The 27,945-nt window shown below is 39.7% G+C and overlaps 1 protein-coding gene across 1 annotated transcript in view; it reads left to right on the top strand.

The window, feature by feature from the left end:
• pkib (protein kinase (cAMP-dependent, catalytic) inhibitor beta) overlaps window positions 1-18,673 on the top strand; it is a 31,377-nt gene extending 12,704 nt beyond the window's left edge. Inside the window, exons 2-3 of the mRNA XM_083562572.1 lie at window positions 16,583-16,754; window positions 18,211-18,673. Coding sequence (XP_083418698.1) covers window positions 16,610-16,754; window positions 18,211-18,299 — 234 coding nt within the window. The 5' untranslated portion in view covers window positions 16,583-16,609 and the 3' untranslated portion in view covers window positions 18,300-18,673. The remainder of the gene's footprint in view (window positions 1-16,582; window positions 16,755-18,210) is intronic.
• Window positions 18,674-27,945: the final 9,272 nt, after the last annotated feature.

Raw genomic sequence — 27,945 nt, 5'->3', positions numbered from 1 at the left:
GCGGGCAAAGTCCGCAGGTGCCAAATAGTAGGGTGGGTGCGGAAGTGAGATTGTGTTGTTTCCGGTGAGGAACTTGCGAGCTCGGTGACCGGGTGCACCCATGGTCAGAATAGCAGCAGTTGCACCTCTCCCGATGTACACAGGGCGATGTTTTTTGACACACTGACTTATAAAAGTTGGTGCTCCCTTTGACCGTGCATGCAGCCTTGTGAGGCCATCTGTGGGCATGTTACAAAAGTAGTCTCGAAACACTTTTGACACCACCTTGTATATCCTTATAGTAAGTATATTCACCCTTTTAGTTAGATATTTTTGCTATACAATCTTGATGGTGATGTAGACTCATATCCCTCACCTACTCCATTATTAATTAAATAATTATAAATATTTTCACCTAATTTCTATCTCTACCAAATATCCACCAAGGTAGGCTGACAGCTCTCCTGGATCCATAGTCTTACAAGCTTCTTTGCATAATTGTTATTTGGTCAGATCAAGTCTGTCTATTGGGACCATTCCCATTCATTAGTACAAATGGCCCATTTCTGTTTTTAACTGGAATTAACAGGTCCTTTGAAAAATCCCACACACCACTTTTTTATTCTTTTGGTGGGGGTTGTTTAATTTTCCATAGGGTCTAGTTTTCCAATTTTGCTTGTATTAATTCCTTAAAAATAAATGAAATCAACAATCTTTACTAAAATCACCACAGCTGTTGTCCTAAGTTGTTTGCATAAAACCTACTGTGCAGTGATATGTCTAAGAGAGTTGGAGATGCTCACAAATACTGGTCTGACTGTTATTATTCTTGTTGCAAGTTTGATTTGATCAGATAAGTGGATTCTGTGTCACAGTGTGTCACATTCATTCAGTAAAATAGACTTGTGGGCACCTGGTAATGAGATTGTAGCCTTGAAGAAGAAGAAAAGCACAATAATTGAGACCACTTTATGCTTGTTTGAAGAATGTTGTGTGCTTGTCAGGTGGTAATTTAAGGGTTGCCAGAATCTTTTTATAGGTTGCATTGAAAGAATACACTGTACTTAATAACCATCAAATGTTTACATGGTGTCATAATCAGTGAGTGTAGGTGTGCTCATTATAGATTTAATGCAGAGCAGAAGTGGCAAAATAGATATTGTTTATGAGAAAATTGTTCTGTAATTTGTTGAAAAAACACTTGTAGAACATGGTTTCAGTCAGAGGTGCCTGAGTGGCGTGCTGAAGAAACAAAGAAAGTGAGTCAGTGAAGAAAAAAAGATCTACTACAAAGCAAAAAAAAGTGTTTTGGTCCAAAAAGTGAGAGATGACATGAGGGTCCTAGGCCAAAAAAAAAAAAAAAAACCTTCATGCAGTATACAAATGGTCTAAACAGATATTTTCCCAGAATTTATTTCTGTCTGGAGTAGTCTGTCTGAATCCAGCTTTCTGATTAATTGTATGTGAGGAGGATGCTGGGAGAAGAGTTTAATCATTTAGGCCACTGTAAATCTAGTTGGGGTTAGGATTAAGGTTTAGGATCTAACCTTCTTCTTCTTCTTCTTCTTTTGACTGCTCCCATTAGGGGTCGCCACAGCGGATCATCCGTCTCCATACCACCCTGTCCTCTATATCTGCCTCTTTTACACCAACTACCTGCATGTCTTGCCTCACCACATCCATGAACCTCCTCCTTGGCCTTCCTCTTTTCCTCCTACCTGGTGGCTCTATCTTCAGCATTTTTCTACCAATATAATTCATGTCCCTTCTCTGCACATGTCCAAACCATCTCAATCTCGCCTCCCTCACCTTGTCACCAAAACATCCTACATGGGCTGTCCCTCTAATAAACTCATTTCTAATCTTGTCCATCCTCGTCACTCCCAACGAAAACCTTAACATCTTCAGCTCTGCTACCTCCAGCTCCATCTCCTGTCTTTTACTCAATGCCACTGTCTCTAATCCATACAACATCGCAGGTCTCACCACAGTCCTATAAACTTTCCCTTTCATTCTTGCAGATACTCTTCTATCACAAATTACTCCTGTCACTCTTCTCCACCCACTCCACCCTGCCTGCACTCTTTTCTTTACTTCCCTAACACACTCTCCATTACTTTGCACTGTTGACCCCAGGTACCTGAACTCCTCCACCTTCTCCACCTCTTCTCCCTGCAACCGCATCACTCCACTGCCCTCCCTCTCATTCACACACATGTACTCTGTCTTACTCCTACTGACTTTCATTCCCCTTCTCTCCAGCGCATATCTCCACCTCTCCAGGCTCTTCTCAACCAGCTCTCTACTCTCACCACAAATCACAATATCATCTGCAAACATCATAGTCCAGGGAGACTCCTGTCTGACCTCGTCCGTCAACCTGTCCATCACCACTGCAAACAGGAAAGGGCTCAGGGCCGATCCTTGATGCAGTCCAACCTTCACCCTGAACCAGTCTGTCGTACCTACTGCACACTTTACTGCCGTCACACTGTCCTCATACATGTCCTGCACCACCCTCACATACTTCTCTGACACACCTGACTTCCTCATACAATACCACAACTCCTCTCTCGGCACCCTGTCGTACGCTTTCTCTAAATCCACAAATACACAATGCAGCTCCTTCTGTCCTTCTCTATACTTCTCCATCAACATCCTCAAAGCAAATAAGGCATCTGTGGTGCTCTTCCTCAGCATGAAACCATACTGTTGCTCACAGATGGTCACCTCTTCTCTCAGCCTGGCTTCCACTACTCTTTCCCATAACTTCATGGTGTGACTGATCAACTTAATTCCCCTGTAGTTACTGCAGGTCTGCACATCTCCCTTATGCTTAAAGATCGGTACCAGCACACTCCTTCTCCATTCCTCAGGCATCCTCTCCCCTTCCAGAATCCTGTTAAACAATCTGGTTAAAAACTCCACTGCCATCTCTCCTAAACATCTCCACGCTTCTACCGGTATGTCATCTGGTCCAACCGACTTTCCATTCTTCATCCTCTTAATCGCTGCTCTCACTTCCTCCTTACTAATCCTATCTACATCCTGCTTCACCAACTCCACATCCTCCAACCTTCTCTCTCTCTTAATTTCCTCATTCATCAGCTGCTCAAAATACTCCCTCCATCTTCTCAACACACTCTCCTCACTAGTCAACACATTTCCCTCTCCATCCTTTATTGCTCTAACTTCCAGTACATCCTTCCCAGCTCGGTCCCTCTGCTTGGCCAATCGGTATAAATCCTTTTCTCCTTCCTTAGTGTCCAACCTCTTATACAGTTCCTCATATGCCTTTTCCTTGGCTTTTGCCACATCCCTTTTAACCTGCTGCCGCATCTCCTTGTACTCCTGCCTACTTTTCTCATCACTCTGTCGATCCCACTTCTGTTTTGCCAACCTCTTTCCCCTAATGCTCTCCTGCACTTCCTTATTCCACCACCACGTCTCCTTGTCTTGCTTTCTATTTCCAGATGTCACACCAAGTACTTTTCTAGCTGCCTCCCTCATCACTCCTGCAGTAGTTGCCCAATCATCCGGCACCTCTTCACCACAACCAAGCCCCTGTCTGACCTCTTCCCTGAACCTCACACTACACTCTTCCTCCTTCAGTTTCCACCATCTTATTCTTCTTTCAAACCTTACTTTCCTCCTCTTCTTCTTCGCCTCCAAAACCATCCTACAGACCACCATCCGATGCTGTCTAGCTACACTGTCCCCCGCCAACACCTTACAGTCTCCAATCTCCTTCAGGTTGCATCTCCTACACAGAAGATAATCCACCTGTGTGCACCTTCCTCCACTCTTATACGTCACCCTATGATCCTCCTTCTTCTTAAAATACGTGTTCACCACTGCCATTTCCATCCTTTTAGCAAAATCTACCACCATCTGCCCTTCCACATTCCTCTCCTTAAAACCATACCTACCCATCACCTCCTCATCACCTCTGTTCCCTTCACCTACATGCCCATTAAAGTCTGCCCCAATCACCAATCGTTCTTTCCTAGGTACACCATCTACCACTTCATCTAATTCACTCCAGAATCTTTCTTTCTCCTCCATCTCACAGCCAACTTGTGGAGCATAGGCACTGATGACATTTATCATCATCCCTTCAACTTCCACCTTCACGATCATCACCCTATCAGAAACTCTCTTCACCTCCACTACACTCTTACTGTACTCTTCCTTCAGAATCACCCCTACACCATTTCTCTTTCCATCCACACCATGATAAAACAGTTTAAACCCACCTCCAATGTTCCTGGCCTTACTCCCTTTCCACTTGGTCTCCTGAACACACAACACATCTACCTTTCTCCTCTCCATCATATCAGCTATCTCTCTCCCTTTACCAGTCATAGTACCAACATTTAAAGTACCAACCCAAACCTCTACTCTCCTACACTGCTCCTTTTTCTGCCGTCTCTGTAGACGCCTTCCTCCTCTCCTTCTCCTCCTTCGGCCAACAGTAGCCCAATTTCCACCGGTACCCTGTCGGCTAACGATACCTGTGGCGGTCGTTGTTAACCCGGGCCTCGACCGATCCGGTATGAAATTCTCATTTGTGATCCGCATATTTGATTTGGCACATGTTTTACGCTGGATGCCCTTCCTAACGCAACCCTCCCCATTTACCCGGGCTTGGGACCGGCACTAAGAGTACACTGGCTTGTGCCCCCCTAATGGCTGGGTTAAGGTTTAGGATCTAACCAAAACTGTTAAATCTTTACCAAAAGTGAATGTTAGATATGCTTACATTGAATTACTGCTTGAGTCCCTGTTTCCACAGTCCACCTTTGTAAAACTGAGCTTCTAAAAGAATGAATGGCAAAACATTTTTAATATTCCTATAAAAGTGTATACCACAAAAAATAAATGCCATTATTGTTAAACTGGCTGTCTCCATGTATTTTATATAGCCATCCATAAAAATCAAGCAAAAAATAGTTTGATTAGATTATAGATTAGATTATGCCAACTTTTATGTCTAAATGGCAAAGATATTTTAAATGCAAAGAATGCTAAATAAATAACATTCATAAATTTTCCACAAATCTGGCATTGGCTATTTAATTAAGCTACTGTACATCGGCATAAACAGCCAAAAAGATTAAAAGCTATCCTTGCTACTTTTTCCAGATGAGGTAGTTTTTATCTGAGTCCTGTGATGAAAAGAAAATGTGCAAAATACATAGAAAATGCATAGAAAATGTATTCAATTATTACATTTAAAAATCGGAGGCCACCCAGGGCTTTAAGGGCAACAAATAGTATGAAAAAGGTCATAAAGTTTTTTTTTTTATATACCACAAGGTTGCACTCTAATCTCATTTTTCACATTTAAATATATTTGTACACGTTATCATCATCTAATATATTTTAACCCAGCCATTAGGGGGGCACAAGCCAGTGTACTCTTAGTGCCGGTCCCAAGCCCGGGTAAATGGGGAGGGTTGCGTTAGGAAGGGCATCCAGCGTAAAACATGTGCCAAATCAAATATGCGGATCACAAATGAGAATTTCATACCGGATCGGTCGAGGCCCGGGTTAACAACGACCGCCACAGGTATCGTTAGCCGACAGGGTACCGGTGGAAATTGGGCTACTGTTGGCCGAAGGAGGAGAAGGAGAGGAGGAAGGCGTCTACAGAGACGGCAGGAAAAGGAGCAGTGTAGGAGAGTAGAGGTTCGGGTTGGTACTTTAAATGTTGGTACTATGACGGGTAAAGGGAGAGAGATAGCTGATATGATGGAGAGGAGAAAGGTAGATGTGTTGTGTGTTCAGGAGACCAAGTGGAAAGGGAGTAAGGCCAGGAACATTGGAGGTGGGTTTAAACTGTTTTATCATGGTGTGGATGGGAAGAGAAATGGTGTAGGGGTGATTCTGAAGGAAGAGTACAGTAAGAGTGTAGTGGAGGTGAAGAGAGTTTCTGATAGGGTGATGATCGTGAAGGTGGAAGTTGAAGGGATGATGATAAATGTCATCAGTGCCTATGCTCCACAAGTTGGCTGTGAGATGGAGGAGAAGGAAAGATTCTGGAGTGAATTAGATGAAGTGGTAGATGGTGTACCTAGGAAAGAACGATTGGTGATTGGGGCAGACTTTAATGGGCATGTAGGTGAAGGGAACAGAGGTGATGAGGAGGTGATGGGTAGGTATGGTTTTAAGGAGAGGAATGTGGAAGGGCAGATGGTGGTAGATTTTGCTAAAAGGATGGAAATGGCAGTGGTGAACACGTATTTTAAGAAGAAGGAGGATCATAGGGTGACATATAAGAGTGGAGGAAGGTGCACACAGGTGGATTATCTTCTGTGTAGGAGATGCAACCTGAAGGAGATTGGAGACTGTAAGGTGTTGGCGGGGGACAGTGTAGCTAGACAGCATCGAATGGTGGTCTGTAGGATGGTTTTGGAGGCGAAGAAGAAGAGGAGGAAAGTAAGGTTTGAAAGAAGAATAAGATGGTGGAAACTGAAGGAGGAAGAGTGTAGTGTGAGGTTCAGGGAAGAGGTCAGACAGGGGCTTGGTGGTGGTGAAGAGGTGCCGGATGATTGGGCAACTACCGCAGGAGTGATGAGGGAGGCAGCTAGAAAAGTACTTGGTGTGACATCTGGAAATAGAAAGCAAGACAAGGAGACGTGGTGGTGGAATGAGGAAGTGCAGGAGAGCATTAGGGGAAAGAGATTGGCAAAACAGAAGTGGGATCGACAGAGTGATGAGAAAAGTAGGCAGGAGTACAAGGAGATGCGGCAGCAGGTTAAAAGGGATGTGGCGAAAGCCAAGGAAAAGGCATATGAGGAACTGTATAAGAGGTTGGACACTAAGGAAGGAGAAAAGGATTTATACCGATTGGCCAAGCAGAGGGACCGAGCTGGGAAGGATGTACTGCAAGTTAGAGCAATAAAGGATGGAGAGGGAAATGTGTTGACTAGTGAGGAGAGTGTGTTGAGAAGATGGAGGGAGTATTTTGAGCAGCTGATGAATGAGGAAAATCAGAGAGAGAGAAGGTTGGAGGATGTGGAGTTGGTGAAGCAGGATGTAGATAGGATTAGTAAGGAGGAAGTGAGAGCAGCGATTAAGAGGATGAAGAATGGAAAGTCGGTTGGACCAGATGACATACCGGTAGAAGCGTGGAGATGTTTAGGAGAGATGGCAGTGGAGTTTTTAACCAGATTGTTTAACAGGATTCTGGAAGGGGAGAGGATGCCTGAGGAATGGAGAAGGAGTGTGCTGGTACCGATCTTTAAGCATAAGGGAGATGTGCAAACCTGCAGTAACTACAGGGGAATTAAGTTGATCAGTCACACCATGAAGTTATGGGAAAGAGTAGTGGAAGCCAGGCTGAGAGAAGAGGTGACCATCTGTGAGCAACAGTATGGTTTCATGCCGAGGAAGAGCACCACAGATGCCTTATTTGCTTTGAGGATGTTGATGGAGAAGTATAGAGAAGGACAGAAGGAGCTGCATTGTGTATTTGTGGATTTAGAGAAAGCGTACGACAGGGTGCCGAGAGAGGAGTTGTGGTATTGTATGAGGAAGTCAGGTGTGTCAGAGAAGTATTTGAGGGTGGTGCAGGACATGTATGAGGACAGTGTGACGGCAGTAAAGTGTGCAGTAGGTACGACAGACTGGTTCAGGGTGAAGGTTGGACTACATCAAGGATCGGCCCTGAGCCCTTTCCTGTTTGCAGTGGTGATGGACAGGTTGACGGACGAGGTCAGACAGGAGTCTCCCTGGACTATGATGTTTGCAGATGATATTGTGATTTGTGGTGAGAGTAGAGAGCAGGTTGAGAAGAGCCTGGAGAGGTGGAGATATGCGCTTGAGAGAAGGGGAATGAAAGTCAGTAGGAGTAAGACAGAGTACATGTGTGTGAATGAGAGGGAGGGCAGTGGAGTGATGCGGTTGCAGGGTGAAAAGGTGAAGAAGGTGGAGGAGTTCAGGTACCTGGGGTCAACAGTGCAAAGTAATGGAGAGTGTGTTAGGGAAGTAAAGAAAAGAGTGCAGGCAGGGTGGAGTGGGTGGAGAAGAGTGACAGGAGTGATTTGTGATAGAAGAGTATCTGCAAGAATGAAAGGGAAAGTTTATAGGACTGTGGTGAGACCTGCGATGTTGTATGGATTAGAGACAGTGGCATTGAGTAAAAGACAGGAGGTGGAGCTGGAGGTAGCAGAGCTGAAGATGTTGAGGTTTTCGTTGGGAGTGACGAGGATGGACAAGATTAGAAATGAGTTTATTAGAGGGACAGCACATGTAGGATGTTGTGGTGACAAGGTGAGGGAGGCGAGATTGAGATGGTTTGGACATGTGCAGAGAAGGGACATGAATTATATTGGTAGAAAAATGCTGAAGATGGAGCCACCAGGTAGGAGGAAAAGAGGAAGGCCAAGGAGGAGGTTCATGGATGTGGTGAGGGAAGACATGCAGGTAGTTGGTGTAAAAGAGGCAGATATAGAGGACAGGGTGGTATGGAGACGGATGATCCGCTGTGGCGACCCCTAATGGGAGCAGCCGAAAGAAAAAGAAGAAGAAGATCATCATCTAATATATTTTCTCGTATTTTCTTTTATTATCTTACATTTTCTCATATTTTCTCTTCCTTTTTATTAATGCACAATTTTCTGAGCAGCCGATCGAGTTTACAATTCACTGCAAGTTATGAAAGCCTGTTTTCGCCACATAAAAGTTTTTTTTTTTTTTTTGGCCTAATTCTTTTTTTGTTCTTGTAACTGTGACTTTAGGGGTTGCCGCAGCGGATCATCCGTCTCCATACCCCCCTGTCCTTTACATCTGCCTCTTTTAAACCAACTACCCGCATGTCTTCCCTCACCACATCCATAAACCTCCTCCTTGGCCTTCCTCTTTTCCTCCATCCTGGTGTCTCCATCCTCAGCATTCTTCTACCGATATACCCCATGTCCCTCCTCTGCACATGTCCAAACCATCTCAATCTTGCCTCCCTCACCTTGTCTCCAAAACGCCCTACTGTAAAAGGACTAAATGTTGAATGGGATGTTTAGAAAGCACATATATATCTTATATATATTGTTTGTCAAATGGCTTTCAGCATCTTTAATTGTACCAAAAGAAAAAAAAAAAGAAAAAAAGCAGTTTCTGCATTTTATGCACACTCCATCCTTGATTTGTACCCCCGTGTGATCACCGCATGCACTCACGGGACCAGTGACTTGAACAGCTCTCAGGTTCTCAGTGTTCAGGTGACATTTACACATCACCATGGTTTAAACCTCGCTTTTGAACCTTTCAAAGGGGAAAAAAGAAACACCACTTTCTGTATGATAGCATTTTGATGGCTACTTTTTTTTTTTAGATGTTTTCATGTCAAATAAAAGCAATTCCACAAAGTTTTGCTATGCAGCTTTAAGGACAGCAAAGTATGAAAGACATACAATATACAAGATTAGATTTAAACAATGCAGGGTCTCTAGAACTGAATTTTTGGTGTCTGTTAGCTGAAAGATTGTCCAAGCTTCTGAACTAGATCAGATTAGAGAAGATTCACTGAGGTCTTCTTTTATCCTTCCTGATCTACACAAGCTCAAGGGCCTAATTTTTTATCGTGATAATGAACGATTGTTCTGCTTCTTTTTTGGATGACATAATTCATCCATATTAATACCTTCTTGAAAAGAATCAGCAAAATATCTTTTTAATATACATTGAGTGACCACTCATGGACTAAAAGTGGTGCTTGATTAGGAAAGAGAGATATTTATTTGTCAGACGTCTTGGAGGTTTTGAATGCAGATAGACTTTATTAACAAGGTAACAAAGGCAATTAATGTTTGCACTTACATATATACCTCTCGAAGCTGTTCACCAGATTCCATACATACACTATATTGCCAGAAGTAATGGGTCACCCGACCTTTCCTGCTATATGTGGTTCTTTTTCAAACTGTTACCACACGAGCTGAAGGCACTCAAATGTACAAGACTTCTTTAAATGCGCTATAATTATATTTTGCATTCACTTGAACTTGGAAACCCAAACTTGTTCCTGCATGCTGACTGCACCCCAGGTCTCCTCACCTACATCAGTACCTGCTTTTCATAACACCCTTGTGACACAAATATCTTTAAGCACACTCCAAAATCTAGTGGAACATCTTCCCAAAAGAGTGGAGGGAATTATAAGAGCAAATTGGGACTAAATGTGGAATGCAATGATCAAAAATCACATACCGTACCCATGACTAGGTGACCCAATACTTTTGGAAATATAGTGTATCTTTCAGCAATTTTAGAGACAAGGCGAAGGAGGTGAGATTGAGATGGTTTGGACATGTGCAGAGGAGGGACGTGGGGTATATCGGTAGGAGAAAAAGGAGGAAAAGAGGAAGGCCAGGGAGGAGGTTTATGGATGTGGTGAGGGAAGACATTCAGGTAGTTGGTTTGAAAGAGACAGATGTACAGGGGGGGTATGGAGACGGATGATCCCCTGTGGTGACCATTAATGGGAGAAGCCAATAGAAGAAGAAGAAGAAGAAGAAGAAGAAACAGACACTTCAATATCTAGTGGAACCTCTTCCCAGGAGAGTGCAGGAGAGCAAATCGGGACTAAATGTGGTTTGCAGTGTTAAAAAATCACATACCGTACTTATGACCAGGTGACCCAATACTTTTGAAAATATAGCGTTTCCAAATCTTTCAGCAATTTTAGATAAAGAATCTTGTCAAGCTTATTTCTAGCTCCAATACATAAAGACAAGTTCCTTCTTCTCATATGAATGTTTCCTAAACTTTGAATAGCTCACTTTGTTCTAAACACACACTGCAATCCTCACACAGCCAAATTCATAATAGTAGAATAATTGTTTCTTATGATTGGCCATAATTCTATGTATTGTGTTGCATCAAGATCAGTGAATATATTTCACACTTTACAGAGAGATAAAAAAAAGTTGTCTAAAAGAATATATATTTTTAGTGCCTATCAGTTAGTTCCATATATTTGTAAGTTTATCCTTAATGAGCAAGTCCCATCCTCATCTGGGTGGCACAGAATGTCCATTTATTACAGTTCCATCAATGTTAAGGTGTGCTGTTGTATACACTTACATGCAAAAGTGTTCATGCAACCTGTGGTCCTGAGCCATTGTAGTAGACTGTTAATATTAGTTAAAGTCCAAATCGAGTGTGTAACTATCAGTAAAGCCTGCCTTGAGCCTTTAAAGAGCTCTTCTTCGTTGCAGGGAAGCACAAGCGGCTAGCTTTAGCCACTTTGTGTCAGAACCTATTAGTTTCAGAAGCTCTGTTACATGATAGTATTTCCAAGCTTAACGATATACCAATAGACTTAAAGCTGTTCTAAATAAGGCTACACGTTGATTGTAATGCCATGTGATCCCTGCAGGTGCTCAAAGTTAAACCTGATCGGAGTAATGACAGCACCATTACCATTTCATTTGTTTAGTGGAGGTCCTCCAGAAATAACTCTCTCAAAATAGATTAACTGATGGGTCTTGATTAAATTCCAGATTTTTCCCCCTTTGCAGGAGTTGGTTATATGCCCAGGATGAAGAATGAGCTGTTGAATAATGAACAAGTTAATACACAAATGAATACTTGACACTAATAATGGTGGCAAAGGCACATTTCCCTGCCCCTCAGGGGTTTTTGGTTCAAGTCCAATCTTCAGTCTGTGTATGCAGAACTTGCATACTATGGGCCCTGGAGTCTCTGTGTAGGCATAGAAAAGTTTCTAAAAGGAGGTATGAGCAATTTAATCCATACATCCAGTATAAAACCCCCTACTTGAATAAATGTATAATATGTAATATCAACAGGGTCCATACTTGTTAAGTTCATCTTATTATACTAATTAACAAGCTCCATGTCATCTGTAACAAGCAGTGCCAATCTCTTGATGTTTATAGTTATATAACATGCATTATATCGCCCCAGGCTTGCTCATCGGTGATAAATACACATAATTCACTTTAATTCTTAAGTTCTGTAAAGCTGCTTTGAGAATCTATCAATTGTTAAAAGCTCTATAGAAATAGGCTATAGGGTTTTCAATGCAAATGAGTGTTCAATTCCACTAGTACATACATTTAGCATGTTTGTGATTTATTACGTCATTACATACAGCTATTTGGCTAATTTTCCTATGTTTACTGCTAGTTCTAACGCACAAGTTTACGACTTCTTACATATCTAAATAAATACCAAAATATATGTACGAAAGTTTCCCATCCCATTTCACATTTAGTCCCCTATTTTGCTATTATAATAACCTCCACTTTTTCTGGATGATGTTCCACTAGATATTGTTCTTATGCAGATTTCTGCTCATTAATCTACAAATGTGTTAGTTAAGTAAAGCAATAATGTAAGTGAGGTGAGGAAGCCTGGAGTGTAGCCAGCATTCCAATTAAAATGTATTCAATAAGGTTGAGGACAGAGCTCTATCACAGGCAACTCAAGATCTTCCCCTCCAGCCCATATAAAGCAAATCTTCTTGGAGCTGGGTTTGTGCAGATGGACAATGTTATTCTGGAACAGGTTTGGGTCTCTTAGTTCAAGTAAAGTCAACTGCATCCTAAGACATTAAATACAAATGTGTGCCTCTAACTGTTTGGTAGAAGTTTGTGGAAGAACCATATATGGCTGGAAAAGTCATGTGTCCCAATATTTTTGTCGTTATAGTTTCTCAAAAAATATTTGACCACAGTAATTTCTTGAACTGAGAACAAAAGCGGACTAGTAATTGACCCCTGGGAAATTCAGTTTATGTGTAATGCAATGTGCTGGAATTAAACCCCAATAGTTTAAATGATAGAAATACAGACATACCTTTGTGGAAGAGGTATGATTTATACTCTTGCAATTCGATGTCAGAGTGGAGATAGGTTCCCTTTTTTTTGTGATTCCTGAGGTTTTTATATTGCCCTGATGCCTCTGGCTTGTATTCTGGATCAAGGTCTAGTCAAGTCAAGTCAAGTCAAGTCAAGTTTATATCTATAGCGCTTTTCACAACAGACATTGTCTCAAAGCAGCTTTACAGAAATCAACAGTTAAGGTGAATGGTGTGCATTTATCGCTGATGAGCAAGCCGTGGCAACTGTGGCAAGGAAAAACTCCCTACATCATATAGACACAGAAGTGCTATTCTCTGAGTGGCAGAATAGAATATTAAATGACAATACATAAGGCTGCTGGTAGGTCAACACATTTATTGACACTGATCAGAGTTTTCCATAGATTTTGTAGATCTTGACTAGGACCTTGTATCCAGATAGGAAGTAATGCAGGAAGGGAAACAGGTCTGTACTGAGGTATAACTTGAGCAGTCTTGAAAAGGAAATGAAGCAGACTTTATACATTAAATAAATTACCAGACAAACAAATAAATGGAAATCAAACTGTATTTTATTTTTTTTTATTGCCTGTTGCAAGTTAAGAAATAACTGTGTCTACTATATGACTGTCTGTCTAGCTAGCTAGCTAGCTACAGTAGCTAGCTCAAAATCATCTTCACTAAAATGTTCTTCAAAAATCATCTTCACCTGACACTAGCTCCTTGCAGGGAATACATTTCACAGTCATCATCTATCCTGCAATGCTAATGAGCTGTAATGAGCTGGTCTTCAGCATGGTAGCAGTGGGTAGCAAAACCTCTTTAGAGTTTCAAGGTCTCTGGTTTGAACCTGAGGTTAGATTACTATCTGTGTGGCATTTCACATGTTTACAAAAACATGTGGGGTGTGAAACATAGTGTTACTGAAAAAAAACAGCTGGAGGAACATTTTGCAACTAATTAGGTTAATTGGCAACAGGTCGAGATATCAATAGTGTATCTTAGAAAGGCAGAGCCTCTCAGAAGTAAAGATGGACAGAGGTCCACCAATGTGCGAAAATCTGCATATACAAATTGTGGAGCAATTTCAGAATAATGTTCCTCAACGTCACATTATGAAAACCTATATAACCCAGCCATTAGGGTTGCACAAGACAGTGCACTCTTAGTGCCGGTCCCAAGCCCGGATAAATGGGGAGGGTTGCATAAGGAAGGGCATCCAGTGTAAAACATGTGCCAAATCAAATATGCGGATCACAAACCAGACTTTCTGGATCAGTCGATGCCTGGGTTACCACAGATATTGTTAGCCAACAGGGTACCGGTGGAAATTGGGCTACTGTTGGCTGAAGGAGGAGAAGGAGAGGAGGAAGACGTCTACAGAGACAACAGGGAAAGGAGAAGTGGAGGAAAGTGGAGGTTAAGGTTGGTACTTTAAATGTTGGTACTATGACTGGTAAAGGGAGAGAGGTAGCTGATATGATGGAGAGGAGAAAGGTAGATATGTTGTGTGTTCAGAAGACCAAGTGGAAAGGGAGTAAGGCCAGGAACATTGGAGGTGGACTTAAAATGTTTTTTCAAGGTGTGGCTGGAAAGAAATGGTGTAAGGGTGATTCTGAAGGAAGAGTACTGTAAGATTGTAGTGAAGGGGAAGAGAGTTTTTGATATGATGATGAACATGAAGCGTGTAGTAGGAACAACAGACTTTTTTAAGGTGGAGGTTGGACTGCATCAAGGATCGGCTCTGAGCCCTTTCCTGTTTGCAGTGGTGATGTACAGGTTGAGTTTAGACAGGAGTCTTCGTGGACTATCATTTTTGCAGACGATATTGTAATTTGTGGTGAGAGTACGGAGTAGGTTAAGAAGCTGAAGGAGATGTGCTGGAGAGAAGGGGAATGAAGTCAGTAGGAGTAAGGCAGAGTACATGTGTGTGAATGAGAGGGAGGGCAGTGGAATGGTGCGGATTCAGGGAGAAGAGCTGGTGAAGGTGGAGGAGTTTAGGTACCTAGGTTCAACAGTGCAAATTAATGGAAAGTCTGTTAGAATCATTTTAGAGAGCTATACTTTATACCCTACAGATTGTTTCAGATATGAAGATATTACAGTATTTCATGTGGAGCAGAATATTACATTGCATATGAGTATAAATATTTCATCTGGACATTGAAGCACCTTTGGCAGCAATTACAGCCTCAAGTCTTTTTAGATTTGTAAGTTGTTTGGAATGTGAATATTTCCCTGCAGCCATTAGTCAGTACAACTCTGTACTGTAGTCCATGATTATCCATGCTTCATTGTACATGTATGTATTATCTGCAATGGGCACAATATGGCAACTAAAACTGCTTCATCTGTACATATATTGTATACACAATTATACCCTGTATGTCAGCAAAAAAGATATTGTACATTTTGTTTTTTATTATTTATTTCTTACTTCAAATCTTATGTGTATCTTGTACCTTGCCATTTCTGTATGTTGCTGGGACAGTTTAATTTTCTGTTGGATAATTATATATAAATTATATTCAAGTCAAGAAGAGTTTTTTTTGTCATTTCAACCATATATTGCTGACGCAGTAGTCAAGTCAAGTTTATTTCTATAGCGCTTTTCACAACGGACATTGTCTCAAAGCAGCTTTACAGAAATCAACAGTTAAGGTGAATGGTGTGTATTTATCCCTGATGAGCAGACTGTGGCAAGAAAAACTCCCTTAGATGTTATGAGGAAAAAACCTTGAGAGGAACCAGACTCAAAAGAGGAACCCATCCTCATTTGGGTGACATCAAGAGTGTAATTATAGTCTTTAAACAATACAGAACACTGGAAAGTGAGAACTAAAATGAGCATTGGAGTATAAGATTATAAGTAATGTCCTTCCTACAGTTTATACAGTCATTTGAGATTATGGAACCAGGAGCCACTGAGTAACTCATAAAATAGCTCAACATAGTACATAGTACACAGTAAAATGAGACGTTTCTCCAGAATCCTGTTGCTACATAAAACGACATAGAGCAACATCAAACAACACAGAGTTCCATAGCAGAACACAGAGCTAAGGACTAAAGTAAGTGTCCTCCCCACATAAAGTGCATTGTGTGCAACAGTGCAAGACAAAAGACAAACAGACAACATAAGACAGTGGTGGACAGATACAAAAAACGCATAATAGCAATACCAGTAAACTTACTGTATAATGTTTTATACAGTACAAAGTGTAAACAACAGTGTAGTTGTAAATATAAACACAAAATATACAACACAAAAAGTGGTGCAAAACAGCATGTAAACAGTATAATATGATTATAATATAGTATGGGTGGTGTTGAAGACATGGATGTGTATGAATTGAAATGAGTATTCTAACTCTATATCAGTGTAATGCTCCTGGCCATTTTCAGACTGTTTTTGAATTCTTTGAATGTATTAATCAAATGTAATGACTACAGTTCCACTAATCAGATGTGCCAACATAGATAGGCAAAATTCTAGCGAGTGATGGAACACCGAGGCAAATGTTAAGTGTGACTCCTAATTAATAATTACCAGACTATCCTTTTTATCCATGCAATAAATGTTAGCACACATTGACTGACTACAAAAGAAAAATGTTTTCTATGTACTGTTTCTATGTTTCTAAGTACTATCACTACCTCTGTACGATAATTGTACTTTTTGTATGTGAAATATTCCATAAAAGAAAGCAGGAAAAGCTGAATCTTGAAAATCTTGAAATGAAGATTAAGACTTTTGTCGTGTTTTTCTTGCAGACAATAATGTGAAAAACAAGATCCGAGATGACTGATGTAGAGACTGTTGTCACTGATTTCGCTGCCACAGGAAGGACCGGCCGACGAAACGCAATGCCAGATATTTTAGACCCCAACGCAGGACCAGAAGTGGCAGACCTTCCAAACAAACTAGCTGATCTTTCTGTTGGAGGTATTGTAGCACTGCTGTTTCAGTGGTGTGTCTGAGAGATCAAGAGGATCATTAATGGCCTTATAGATTTGTATAATGCAAGTTGTTGATTATTAAAGGGGCGGTCTAAAGGGTTGTATACTAAACTATATACTATGCACTTAAACTATGCACTATGTACTCTATAATCTAGTGTATAAATAGAAGGACACGTCTTCTTGATATTAGTAGTATTTACACTATATATACTACGTAGATTGTATATGGTGTATGAGAGATAGTGAGGTTGTAAGAAGTCATGTGATTTTGAAAGAAAGAAAAAAGTGGTTTGTCACATGTTCTTTATAGCACAGTGAAATTCTTTTTTACGCATGTCCCAGCGATGTTGGGAAACTAGGGTGAGAGCGCAAGGTCAGCCATGATACAGCACTCTGGGTGCACTGAGGTTTGGGGGCCTTCTCAGGGAGTGGCAGCTTGGTGATAGCCAGGACTTAAACCCCCATCCTTCTGATCAGTAACCATGGAGCTACCACCTCCCACAACAAGTGAAAGTGGACACAAAAATATTTCTTGTTGGGGATTTTTGCGGGAAAGCCATATATGCATGGCATTCTGGGATAATGGAGCTTCTCGCCAATTGATCACAGAAACGATAATTGGTTAAAATTGTTGTTCATTAATGTAAAATGTGCTCTGACCTGAAAACTTGTCCTGTGATGGAATATATAAAAAGAATATAGTACTGAAGATGTGTGTGTAGTGGGGGTGTAACGGTACACAAAATTTGCGGTTTGGTTCAATTAGGGGGAAGAAATGCAAACATAAAATTGATACTTATTTGATTGCTTGTTACTTAACATTTCTACTTATTTCAGCATATTTTAACAAATGTTTTCATTCCTTCCCTTATTCATTTACTCTCTTCATATGCATAAGAGAATTTCTCTTTAAGAGAAATTCTTAAAGCGGTACATAAAACGCTAAAGAATCCATATTGGTCCATGCGCAAAACAGCACACTACAAATCGTACTTTGGTGCACTACAAATTGTATTTCTAACTTCTAACTCTAATAGCACTAACTCTAGTTACTATTTTAATACCCCTGGCATTGTTGTGTATGTTTTCAAGTTCAATATTAATAATAAAAAATAAACAGTGACACTGCATTTAAAATGTGAGGCAGAGAATAAACAAACTTTCGGTCTGGCACTTAATATGTTCATGAGGGAACTCCTATTTTAACCATGTTTCACACCTAAAAAGAATTGCATTTGGTAAGCGTGTACCGTACCCAAAGCCTTGTACCAAAATGGTTCGGTACGAATACGTGTACTGTTACACCTCTAGTGTTTAGGTGTGACCTGACATGTTTTACAGGTATTTTCACCTCTGCTAAATGCACCACTGGCTTCTATCATTGTGTAAGCACATGTTACAGTTCTGTTTCATATCTGTTTATGATCTACGTTTCACAGATGATGCCGAGAATGGAGGAGAAGGCTCGTCCTCGAGTGACCCTGTCACAGACACTGCAGGGGGAAAGGACCAGGCAGAGGGTACTTAACCCAATACAACCTGAACCAAACTGAACAGTAAAGACATCAGAGACAGCAGCACAATGTCTCCTTTTGCCTCCATGACCAAACTACTGTTATGGCTGCAGTCTGTGCTATGCAAGATCGGCTTCACCAGAGGAGATTATTGTGACGTAGTCAGACACAGGAGCACCCAATTGCTCTTAAAAATCCTGCTGTTTTGACAGAATCAATAAATTCCCCACCTGAGTGATGTTTATGTGTCAAAAAGGATAATGTTGTCTGTATGTCTTAGAGATAACCATATAAAATTGATTATTTTCCTAAAGGGACGACTTAGTTAATTATTGTTTTTTATTATTAATTGTCACAGAACCAAATGAATGTCTAGTTTCAATATGAATAAAAGACAAATTCATGCTATTTGGTTATGTAAGTACAATTCAGACCTTTTAGAATGTGGCTGATCATTTCTTTCGTGTTTTATTATTTATTTAATATATTCACCGATCAGGCATAACATTATGACCAGTGAAGTGAATAGCAATGATTATCTTTTCATCATGCCACCTGTTGGTGGGTGGGATATATTTGACAGTAAGTGAACATTTTGTCGTCAAAGTTGATTGTATGTGTATAAAGAGTGAATGTAAAAGCAGGAAGAACGTGCAAGCGTAAGGATTTGAGTGAGTTTGACAAGTGCCAAATTTTTATTGCACATTGCACATTGGGGAGCGAAGGCTGGTCTGTGAGGTCAGATACAACAGACAAGCTCCTCCTGTAGCTTAAATTGCTAAAGAAGTTAATCCTGTAATGCTGTTGATGCTCGACGGGTCAGTACTTTTTTGGCAGCAAAAGGGAACCAAAACAATATTGGGCAGGTGGTCATAAAGTTATGCCTGATCCTTGGTCATAAATCTATGGTTGGTGGTTGGTGTGTGTGTGTGTGTGTGTGTGTGTGTGTTCTTGTTCTCTTATCCCTGTGGGGACTTTAACCTGAATGCACACTGACTCATGGGGACCCATGTCACCATGGTGACCTAAATTGAGGTCCCCACTGGCAAAGCTATACAAGCACCTCCGAAACAGTGTCTAGACATGCCCAGTGAGGTTTTCTCTGAAGACCCCATGGGGTCCATTTTCAAGACAAAATCTGTGTGACTGTGTAATCTATGCGCCCCTAGAGGTCACACATGGTAGTGTGTGTCACGTCCTTTCCACTCTCTAGCGCCATATATCGGTCAGTAATAAAATATAAATTTAATGTATATAACACAATAGATTAGTATATTATTTACTTATAAATGTATATTAATTTATAAAATTAACAACATTTAAAACATTTACTGTTGATGCACCAGAATGAAACTTCAGAGTACACTAAACCACAAATTATGTTATTACTAAGCAAATTATTTTTGTTGGATTACATGAAAATGCATTAAATAATTTGAATATAATAGATCTGTTGGAACTGAAGCCCTTAATCTGTCCATATTCAAACACTCCTTATTAATGGCAATAGGAAATTAATCAAAAAGAGGTTGGCCAACTTCAGACCTGGTCTTTCAATCCTAATTTCACATGGACTGTTGTAAGGCAGGGGAATCTACATTCATTAATTGTCAATTTTGGTTAATGGAATATATTATTATTATTATTATTATTATATATTATTATTATTATTATTATTATTATTATTATTATTATTATTATTATTATTATTATTATATTAATAGTAGTAGTAGTAGTAATTTATTATAATTTTATTAAATCATGATAATTAAATGATAATACACTTTTTTCACTTTCTGGCTGAGCTTTTCTGCATAGATAAAATAGAGTTCACAAATAGTTTGCTTTCAGCAGATCACTAATAAACTTAAAAAAAAATGTTTAACAAACCACCAGGTCCTGATAATATACAATCGTTGTACCTAAAATTGGCTCTCTGGCTAGTAGTAATGCCATGATATAGCTTTGTCATGACCTTATGGAGAAAGGGAGAATGGGGCCAGATACGTATCTCTTTATAAAGCTAAAGAGGTGAATAGTACAGATATAATCCAATCTGGATCCAAATTTTAAAAATCTACTGATCCAGCATCAAGATGTTAGTGATGCTCATAAAGTAGAGGGGCAATGATTTGCTAACAACATGGCTAAAGCCTCTGTAAAGTGCACACAGGTGGACTATATTGTATGCATGAGATGCAAATTTAATGAAATTAAAGACTGTAAAGTGTGGGGAGGGGACAGTGTAGCTAGACAGCATCAGATGGTGGTCTGAAGGATGGCCCTGGAGTTAAAGAAGAAGAGGAGGAGAGTGAAGACTAAAAGAAGAATAAGATGGTGGAAATTGAAGGAGGAAGATTGTAGTGTGAGATTCAGGGAAGAGGTCAGACAGGGGCCCGGTGGTGGTGGGGAGGTGCTGGATGATTGGGCAACTACTGCAGAAGTGATAAGGGAGACAGCTAGAAAGGTACTTGGTGTGACATCTGGAAATAGGAAGGAAGATAAAGAGACATGGTGATGGAATGAGGAAGTGCAGGAAAGCATAAGGAGAAAGAGGTTGGCAAAACAAAACTGGGATCGACAGAGTGATGAGAAAAGAAGGCAGGAGTGCAAGAAGATGTGGCAGCAGGTAAAGAGGGATGTGGCAAAAGCCAACTAATGGCATATAAGGAGCTGTATGAGAAGTTGAACACTAAGGAAGGAGAAAAGGATCTGTACCTATTGGCCGGGCAGAGGGACCAAGTTGGTAAAGATGTGCTGCAAGTTAAAGCAATAAAGGATGGAGATGGAAATGTGTTGACTAGTGAGGAGAGTGTGTTGAGAAGATGGAGGGAGTATTTTGAGCAGCTGATGAATAGGGAAAATGTGAGAGAGAGAAGGTTGGATGGTGTGGAGATGGTGAAGCAGGAAGTGGATAGGATTAGTAAGGAGGAAGTGAGAGCAGCAATTAAGAGGATGAAGAGTGGAAAGTCAGTTGGACCAGATGACATACCGTAGAAGCGTGGAGATGTTTAGGAGAGATCGCAGTGAAGTTTTTAACATGATCATTTAAAAGGATTTTGGAAGGTGAGAGGATGCCTGGGGAATGGAGAAGGAGTGTGCTGGTACTGATCTTTAATAACAAGGGGGACGTGCAGACCTGCAGTATCAGTCACACTATGAAGTTATGGGAAAGAGTAGTGGAAGCCAGGCTGAGAGAAGAGGTGACCATCTGTGAGCAGCAGTATGGTTTTATGCCAAGGAAGATCACCACAGATGCATTATTTGCTTCTAGAATGTTGATGGAGAAGTATAGAGAAGGTCAGAAGGAATTGCATTGTGTATTTGTGGATTTAAAGAAAGCGTACGACAGGGTGCCAAGAGAGGAGTTGTGGTATTGTATGAGGAAGTCAGGTGTGTCAGAGAAGTATGTGAGGGTGGTGCAGGACATGTATGAGGACAGTGTGACAGCAGTGAAGTGTGCAGTAGGAATGACAGAATGGTTCAAGGTGGAGATTGGACTACATCAAGGATTGGCTCTGAGCCCTTTCCTGTTTGCAATGGTAATGGACAGGCTAAAGGATGAGGTCAGACAGGAGTCTCCATGGACTATGATGTTTGCAGATGATATTGTGATTTGTGGTGGTGAGAGTAAGGAGCAGGTTGAGAAGAGCCTGGAGAGGTGGAAATACGCGCTGGAGAGAAGTGGAATGAAAGCCAGTAGGAGTAAGACATACATGTGTGTGAATGAGAGGGAGGGCAGTGGAGGGGTGCAGTTGCAGGGAGAAGAGGTGGAGAAGGTGGAGGAGTTCAGGTATCTGGGGTCAACAGTGTAAAGTAATGAAGGGTGTGTTAGAGAAGTGAAGAAAAGCGTGCAGGCAGGGTGGAGTGGGTGGAGAAGAGTGATAGCAGGAGTGATTTGTGATAGAAGAGTATCTGTGCAAGAGAACGTTTATAGGACTGTGGTGAGACCTGCGATGTTGTATGGTTTAGAGACAGTGGCATTGAGTAAAAGACAGGAGGCAAAGCTGGAGGTAGCAGAGCTGAAGATGTTGGACAGTATTAGAAATAAGTTTATTAGAGGGACAGCGCATGTAGGACGTTTTGGACACAAGGTGAGGGAGGCGCGATTGAGTTGGTTAGGACATGTGCAGAGGAGGGACATGGGGTATATCGGTAGGAGAATGCCGGCCAGAAGAGAGGAAAAGAGGAAGACCAAGGAGGCGGCTTATGGATGTGGTGAGGGAAGACATGCAGGTAGTTGGTTTGAAAGAGACAGATGTAAAGGACAGGGGGGTATGGAGACGGATAAATGCAGAAGTCAGATCTGGTTGCTCAGTGGGTAAGGTGTAGGTTTAACGAACAGCAGATTTCCACATGGTTTTGGGTTCAATCGACAATATGACATTTTTATTTCTCTTTTGAAATATAATAGTTTGTCTACTTTGTGACATTAAACTGTAAATCTATTTGTTAAATAGAGAGACCTGTTTTAAAGATTGCTTTATTTCTTTGTCTTTTTTTGAAAGACTTTTTTAGCCTACTTTTAATGAGTTACATGATATTGAGGTATAGAAAAGAAGCCATGTTGGTTCATTAGGCTTATCGACAAGTCAGATCTGGTAGCTCAGTGGGTAAGCTGTAGATTTTACCAATCAGCAGGTCCCCACATGGTTGTGGGTTCGAGGCATCGGCAAAGTAAAAAATTTAGTTCTCTTGTGAAATCTATTAGTTTGTCTACTTTGTGACATTAAACTGTGAATCTATTTGTTAAATAAAGAGACCTGTTTTAAAGATTGCTTTATTTCTTTGTCGTTTTTAAAAGACTTGTTTGGCCTACTTTTATTATTAATTACATTGGGTTACAGTATGGAAAAGAAGCTGGTGTTGAAATGTTGGTTCATTAGGCTTAATGAGTGCTTGCCCAATTTATATCTGGTAGCTCAGCGGGTAAGGTGTAGGTTTATTGTTTAGCAGGTCCCCAAGTGTTTATGGGTTTATGCCAGGGCAAAATTTTTATTTCTCTTGTGAAATATAATAGTCTGTCTACTTTGTAACATTAAACTATACATCTACTTGTTAGTCAAAGAGACCTTTTTAGATTGCTTTGTTTCTTTGGCCTTATTTGAAAGACTTGTTTGGCCTATTTTAAATATGAGTTACATGGTGTTGTGATATGGAAAAGATGCCATTTTGGTTCATTAGGCTTATTGACTGCTTGCACAAGTGGGACCTGGTAGCTCAGTGGGTCAGGTGTGGATTTACCAATTAGTAGGTACCCACATGGTTGTAGGTTCTCTTGTGAAATATAATAGTTAATTAAAGAGACCTGCTTAAAAGATTGCTTTTTAGTTCTTTGTCTTGCTTGAAAGACTTTTTTGTCTTACTTTTAATATGAGTTACATGATATTGAAGGATGGAAAAGAAGCCATGTTGGTTCATTAGGCCTATTGACCATTGCTTATTGGCCATATTTTCTATGGTAGTTGGCCAGATCAGATAGACATAGCAGCACAAAGAGGCTAAAATCTGATTGGACAAAAAAAATCTAACATACACATACACGTACTGGAAGCAGTGCAGCCAAGAGAAACAATACGAAATGAAAAGAATAAACTGTTGGGAATAAATTAATACAATTAAATAAAACAAATATTAGAATTATATTAGATAATATTTTCCAAATAAATCCAAAGTTGCAGGGATGTGATATAGTAGTCCTTGTTGATTGCATTAATGTAACACAGGTGAGCAGAGGTGGGAAGTAACGGAGTACAAATACTTTGTTACTGTACTTAAATAGATTTTTCTGGTATCAGTACTTTACTCCACTATTTATTTTTCAGACAACTTTTTACTTTTACTCATTACATTTTTACACAAATATCTGTACTTTTTACTTCTTACATTTTCAAAACCGACTCGTTACTTTAGTTTTAATCCATTGATTTGGTGAAATATAAAATTTTTATTTTCACTGCGCGCCGATTTCAGCCGAACAACCGATTTCCTGTTACTGCGCGTCTTTTTCAATCCGCTGGTGTATAAAGTCCTGACCCTCACTCGAAGATAAGAATCAGCAGGCAGAAGGCAGTAAGAAGTTTGGGGTTAACGTGGATGAGACAGAGGGAGTCAGTGATGAGAACATGACTGAGAACAGACACATTCCTGATCATCATAATCTTTTCTCTGCTTGTGTTCTGTACGTGGCTCTTCAGCCTGGATACATTCATTAGGTGTAAGTAGAAAAAAAAACGCAAAAATGCATTTAAAAACAGTCCCCCCCCCTCCCCTTCCTCACAGTGGTTTGACTCACTGCCTGCTTTCCCAGTTCATCTCACCTACCCTACACACACGAGTCAGGTGTGTGTCTGTGGCTCAATTAATGTTCAACTCCATTAACTAGGGTATTTTATTCACTTTAAATAAAGTGATTCTCTTTAATGTAGTTGATGCAGACTCTCATAAATTAGTTGCGGCAAAAATGCTGATTAGCGATGTAATTTTCCATGAATCTGCTCTATTAGTGATTAAAATATGACTTATCTAGTGAACGTTAGCTTGTTTTATTTGGGACGACTTGGTATAATGTTAATTTAACATTAACACACAATTAGCATATTGTTTATCTGTGCATTACTAAATGAGCACTGTGCTACATCCGAACTGACCCCACTGTATTTTTATAATCAATTTCTATTCTGTTCTTAAGTGTCTTAATTAATTTTAAATAAAATTTGAAACCGTTTTTTAATTCCTTGTTTTGCTTTGTCATTGAACCTGAGAAAAACTTAAACTTAAAATAATCATAATGACGCAGTCTCCATGCTACAATAATAAAAGCAAAGTGTTTCACTGTGGGAACACTGTGTCTTTATAAGTACAATTTGACTGTATTATTTGTGTCCCCCTTCAAAAATTGCTCATGAGAATTTTTATATTTATGATCTATCTATCTATCTATCTATCTATCTATCTATCTATCTATCTATCTATCTATCTATCTATCTATCTATCTATCTATCTATCTATCTATCTATCTATCTATCTATCTATCAAATATTAATATGATGTGAGGTCCAGTTAACAGCTAAAACAGGTAGAAGTAATAACTACTTTTTACTTAAGTACATGTCAGAGCCAAGACTTCTTTACTTTCACTTAAGTAAAAAGGTATAATCAGTACTTCAACTTTTACCCAAGTATTTTAAAACATGAGTATCTGTACTTCTACTTAAGTAATGGATGTGTGTACTTTTGCCACCTCTGCAGATGAGATGACATTGTGAGATTTACATTAATGTTAGTGTTTCTGGAGGTTTTTGGGGCGTGAGCAGTGGTGGACAGTAACAAAGTACATTGAATGTAATTAATTACTGTATTTAAGTAGCTTTTTCAAGTATCTGTACTTTACTGAAGTATTTCCATTTGAGGAGAATTTTACTTTATCTTCACTACATTTTAAAGTCAAATATCTTTACATTTTGTGAAATCAGTTGTTTATTTTTATTTATGATTGGATAAAAACTCAAGCACACAACAATCCACCAATCAGGGTTGAGCACACGCTCTGTTCGGAACTTGTTTAGATTGATGCTTGGTGCATCTACTTATCACCAACATAGAGTTCAGCATCAGTTTAACAGCAAGCAAAACATTTTAAGAGAAATAAATGATGAAAGGAACACGAATTTTCCACAACACCTGTGGCCTTATCTGCACAATTTATTTCGGTTTTGGTTTTGGGATCATGATCATTTTAATAGATATAAATAGGTAACATAAACTGAGTTGATTAAACAAAGAGTCTTGTGACAAAAAATGATAATAGGAACATTATAGTTATAAAAATCAAAGAACTTTGGATACTTAAGTACATTAAAAGGGAGCATTATTACTTTTACTGGAGTGTTGTTTTAATTAGTGGATCTCTACTTTAACTGAAGTACATCGTTTGTGTTCTTTGTCCACCACTGAGTGTGAGGCTTTGGTCTTGATGGACATAAAAATGTGACTCCAAAAGTCTGTGTCTGGGGTGAGAGGGGTCAGCCAATATCCTAGCTGCCTGCTTTAGGGTCCTGGAAATGTACAGGTCTTGTAGGGCTGGAAGATTGCAGCCTTCTCAACGGAATGAATGACCCAATGCATTCTGCTTTTGGTGCAATCTGAACAGGTGAGTATCAGCTGTTTCAGAAAATACAACCCATGGTGTGCTTTTTTAATCAGAGGGCCGATGTTGAGTTCCCATTTGAGGGTCTGGGAAATGCATAAAATTTTTCCTGCAAGAAAATCTATAAGTAATTGTGTGTAGCTGCACAGGTAAACATTTTGCTTCACCATTTCTGTCCTGTAAAAATATAATAGCTTATTGATATTCAAAATGGATGCTTTTATCAGCACTTCATCAGAAAACTTATTCAAGATGAGGACTATGATAAGTAGTCCATCAAACATTGGACATTTTCATCAAATTTGTCATGCATTGAATGCATTCTGTCATCGGGTTTGGGAAGAAATAATTGCTGTTTCACACAAAATTAAACCGCTTGTCAGAATTACCCAAGAGGATGAAGTACTCGATAAAAAAAAAAAAAAAGGAGAACGGCATTGATTCTGAAAATTTCTCATTCAAACTGGAAGTTCTATAGCGAGTTACATTTTAGCATACCTGTGTCCTATCATTATCTTGATTAGGATAAAGTGGTTAATATTGATGAATGTATGAATCTTAAAACAGAGCTACGGTTATTAGCGTGGTTCAGACCTACTTGCTAAAAACTATGCAGGGATTTATTTATTAACAATTTTTGGAAGCAGTTTCCAGTTTGAGCACTTTGTATTTGCCCAAGTTTTATGAATTTTTAAGGCTTAAAACATAAATTTAAAGTTTTTAGTTTTATGCCATTCATTGATTAACAAATTCATTAGACACATTTGTAGAAATGACAGCACTCCCTATTCACTATAACTGAGAATCTCCATTCATTCATTCATCTTCTCCCGCTTATTCCTAATTCGGGTCGCGGTGGCAGCAGTCTAAGCAGATTCCCCAGACACTTCTCCGTGTCCAGGGATCGGGCTGTCAAGGCCCCCGCCTTCGACTGCTGCCCAATCCTCTAACTGAGAATCTCAATACTCTAAAGTGTTGTTGTAACAATATACATGCACCTCGCCAGTTCTTGGAAGTTTTTAAAAACATTTTCATTTCCAATAAATAAATGGATAAAGTGATGTGTTTGTGTGTATCATATATGTACCTCAAGTTAAACCCTTTAAAGAAACTAGTAGCAATTGCAGGGTTGTAGCAAGAACTCCACCTCATCATGACTATTTTATGTTTTATTTTTGCACGTTTTACTTTATTTGTTTTATTTAATGTCATTACATGTAGTCATGATTTTTCTATAAATATGAAACTTGTGCCATTCCTTTCAAATTGGCATGAGATAATCACTAGTTCAAAAGGTGGTTGTAGCACCAAATTGTAGATCAAATCATACAGGTGGAGAAGTGGGGCAATAAACAATATACATGTATTATTAAGCTCAAGGATGGGGAACTAATCAAAATGAGAACAAGCTAAATTTATTTACATTTTTTATTTGGTATGTCATCAGCCACTTTAAAAAAAAAATATATATATACAATTATACATTATATTTGCGTTTGATTTCACAGCAA

This window comes from Silurus aristotelis (assembly GCF_946808225.1).
Source record: "Silurus aristotelis genome assembly, chromosome: 15".
In the NCBI taxonomy this organism is placed as follows: Eukaryota; Metazoa; Chordata; class Actinopteri; order Siluriformes; family Siluridae; genus Silurus; species Silurus aristotelis.
This window is presented reverse-complemented; position numbering and strand designations above follow the sequence as displayed.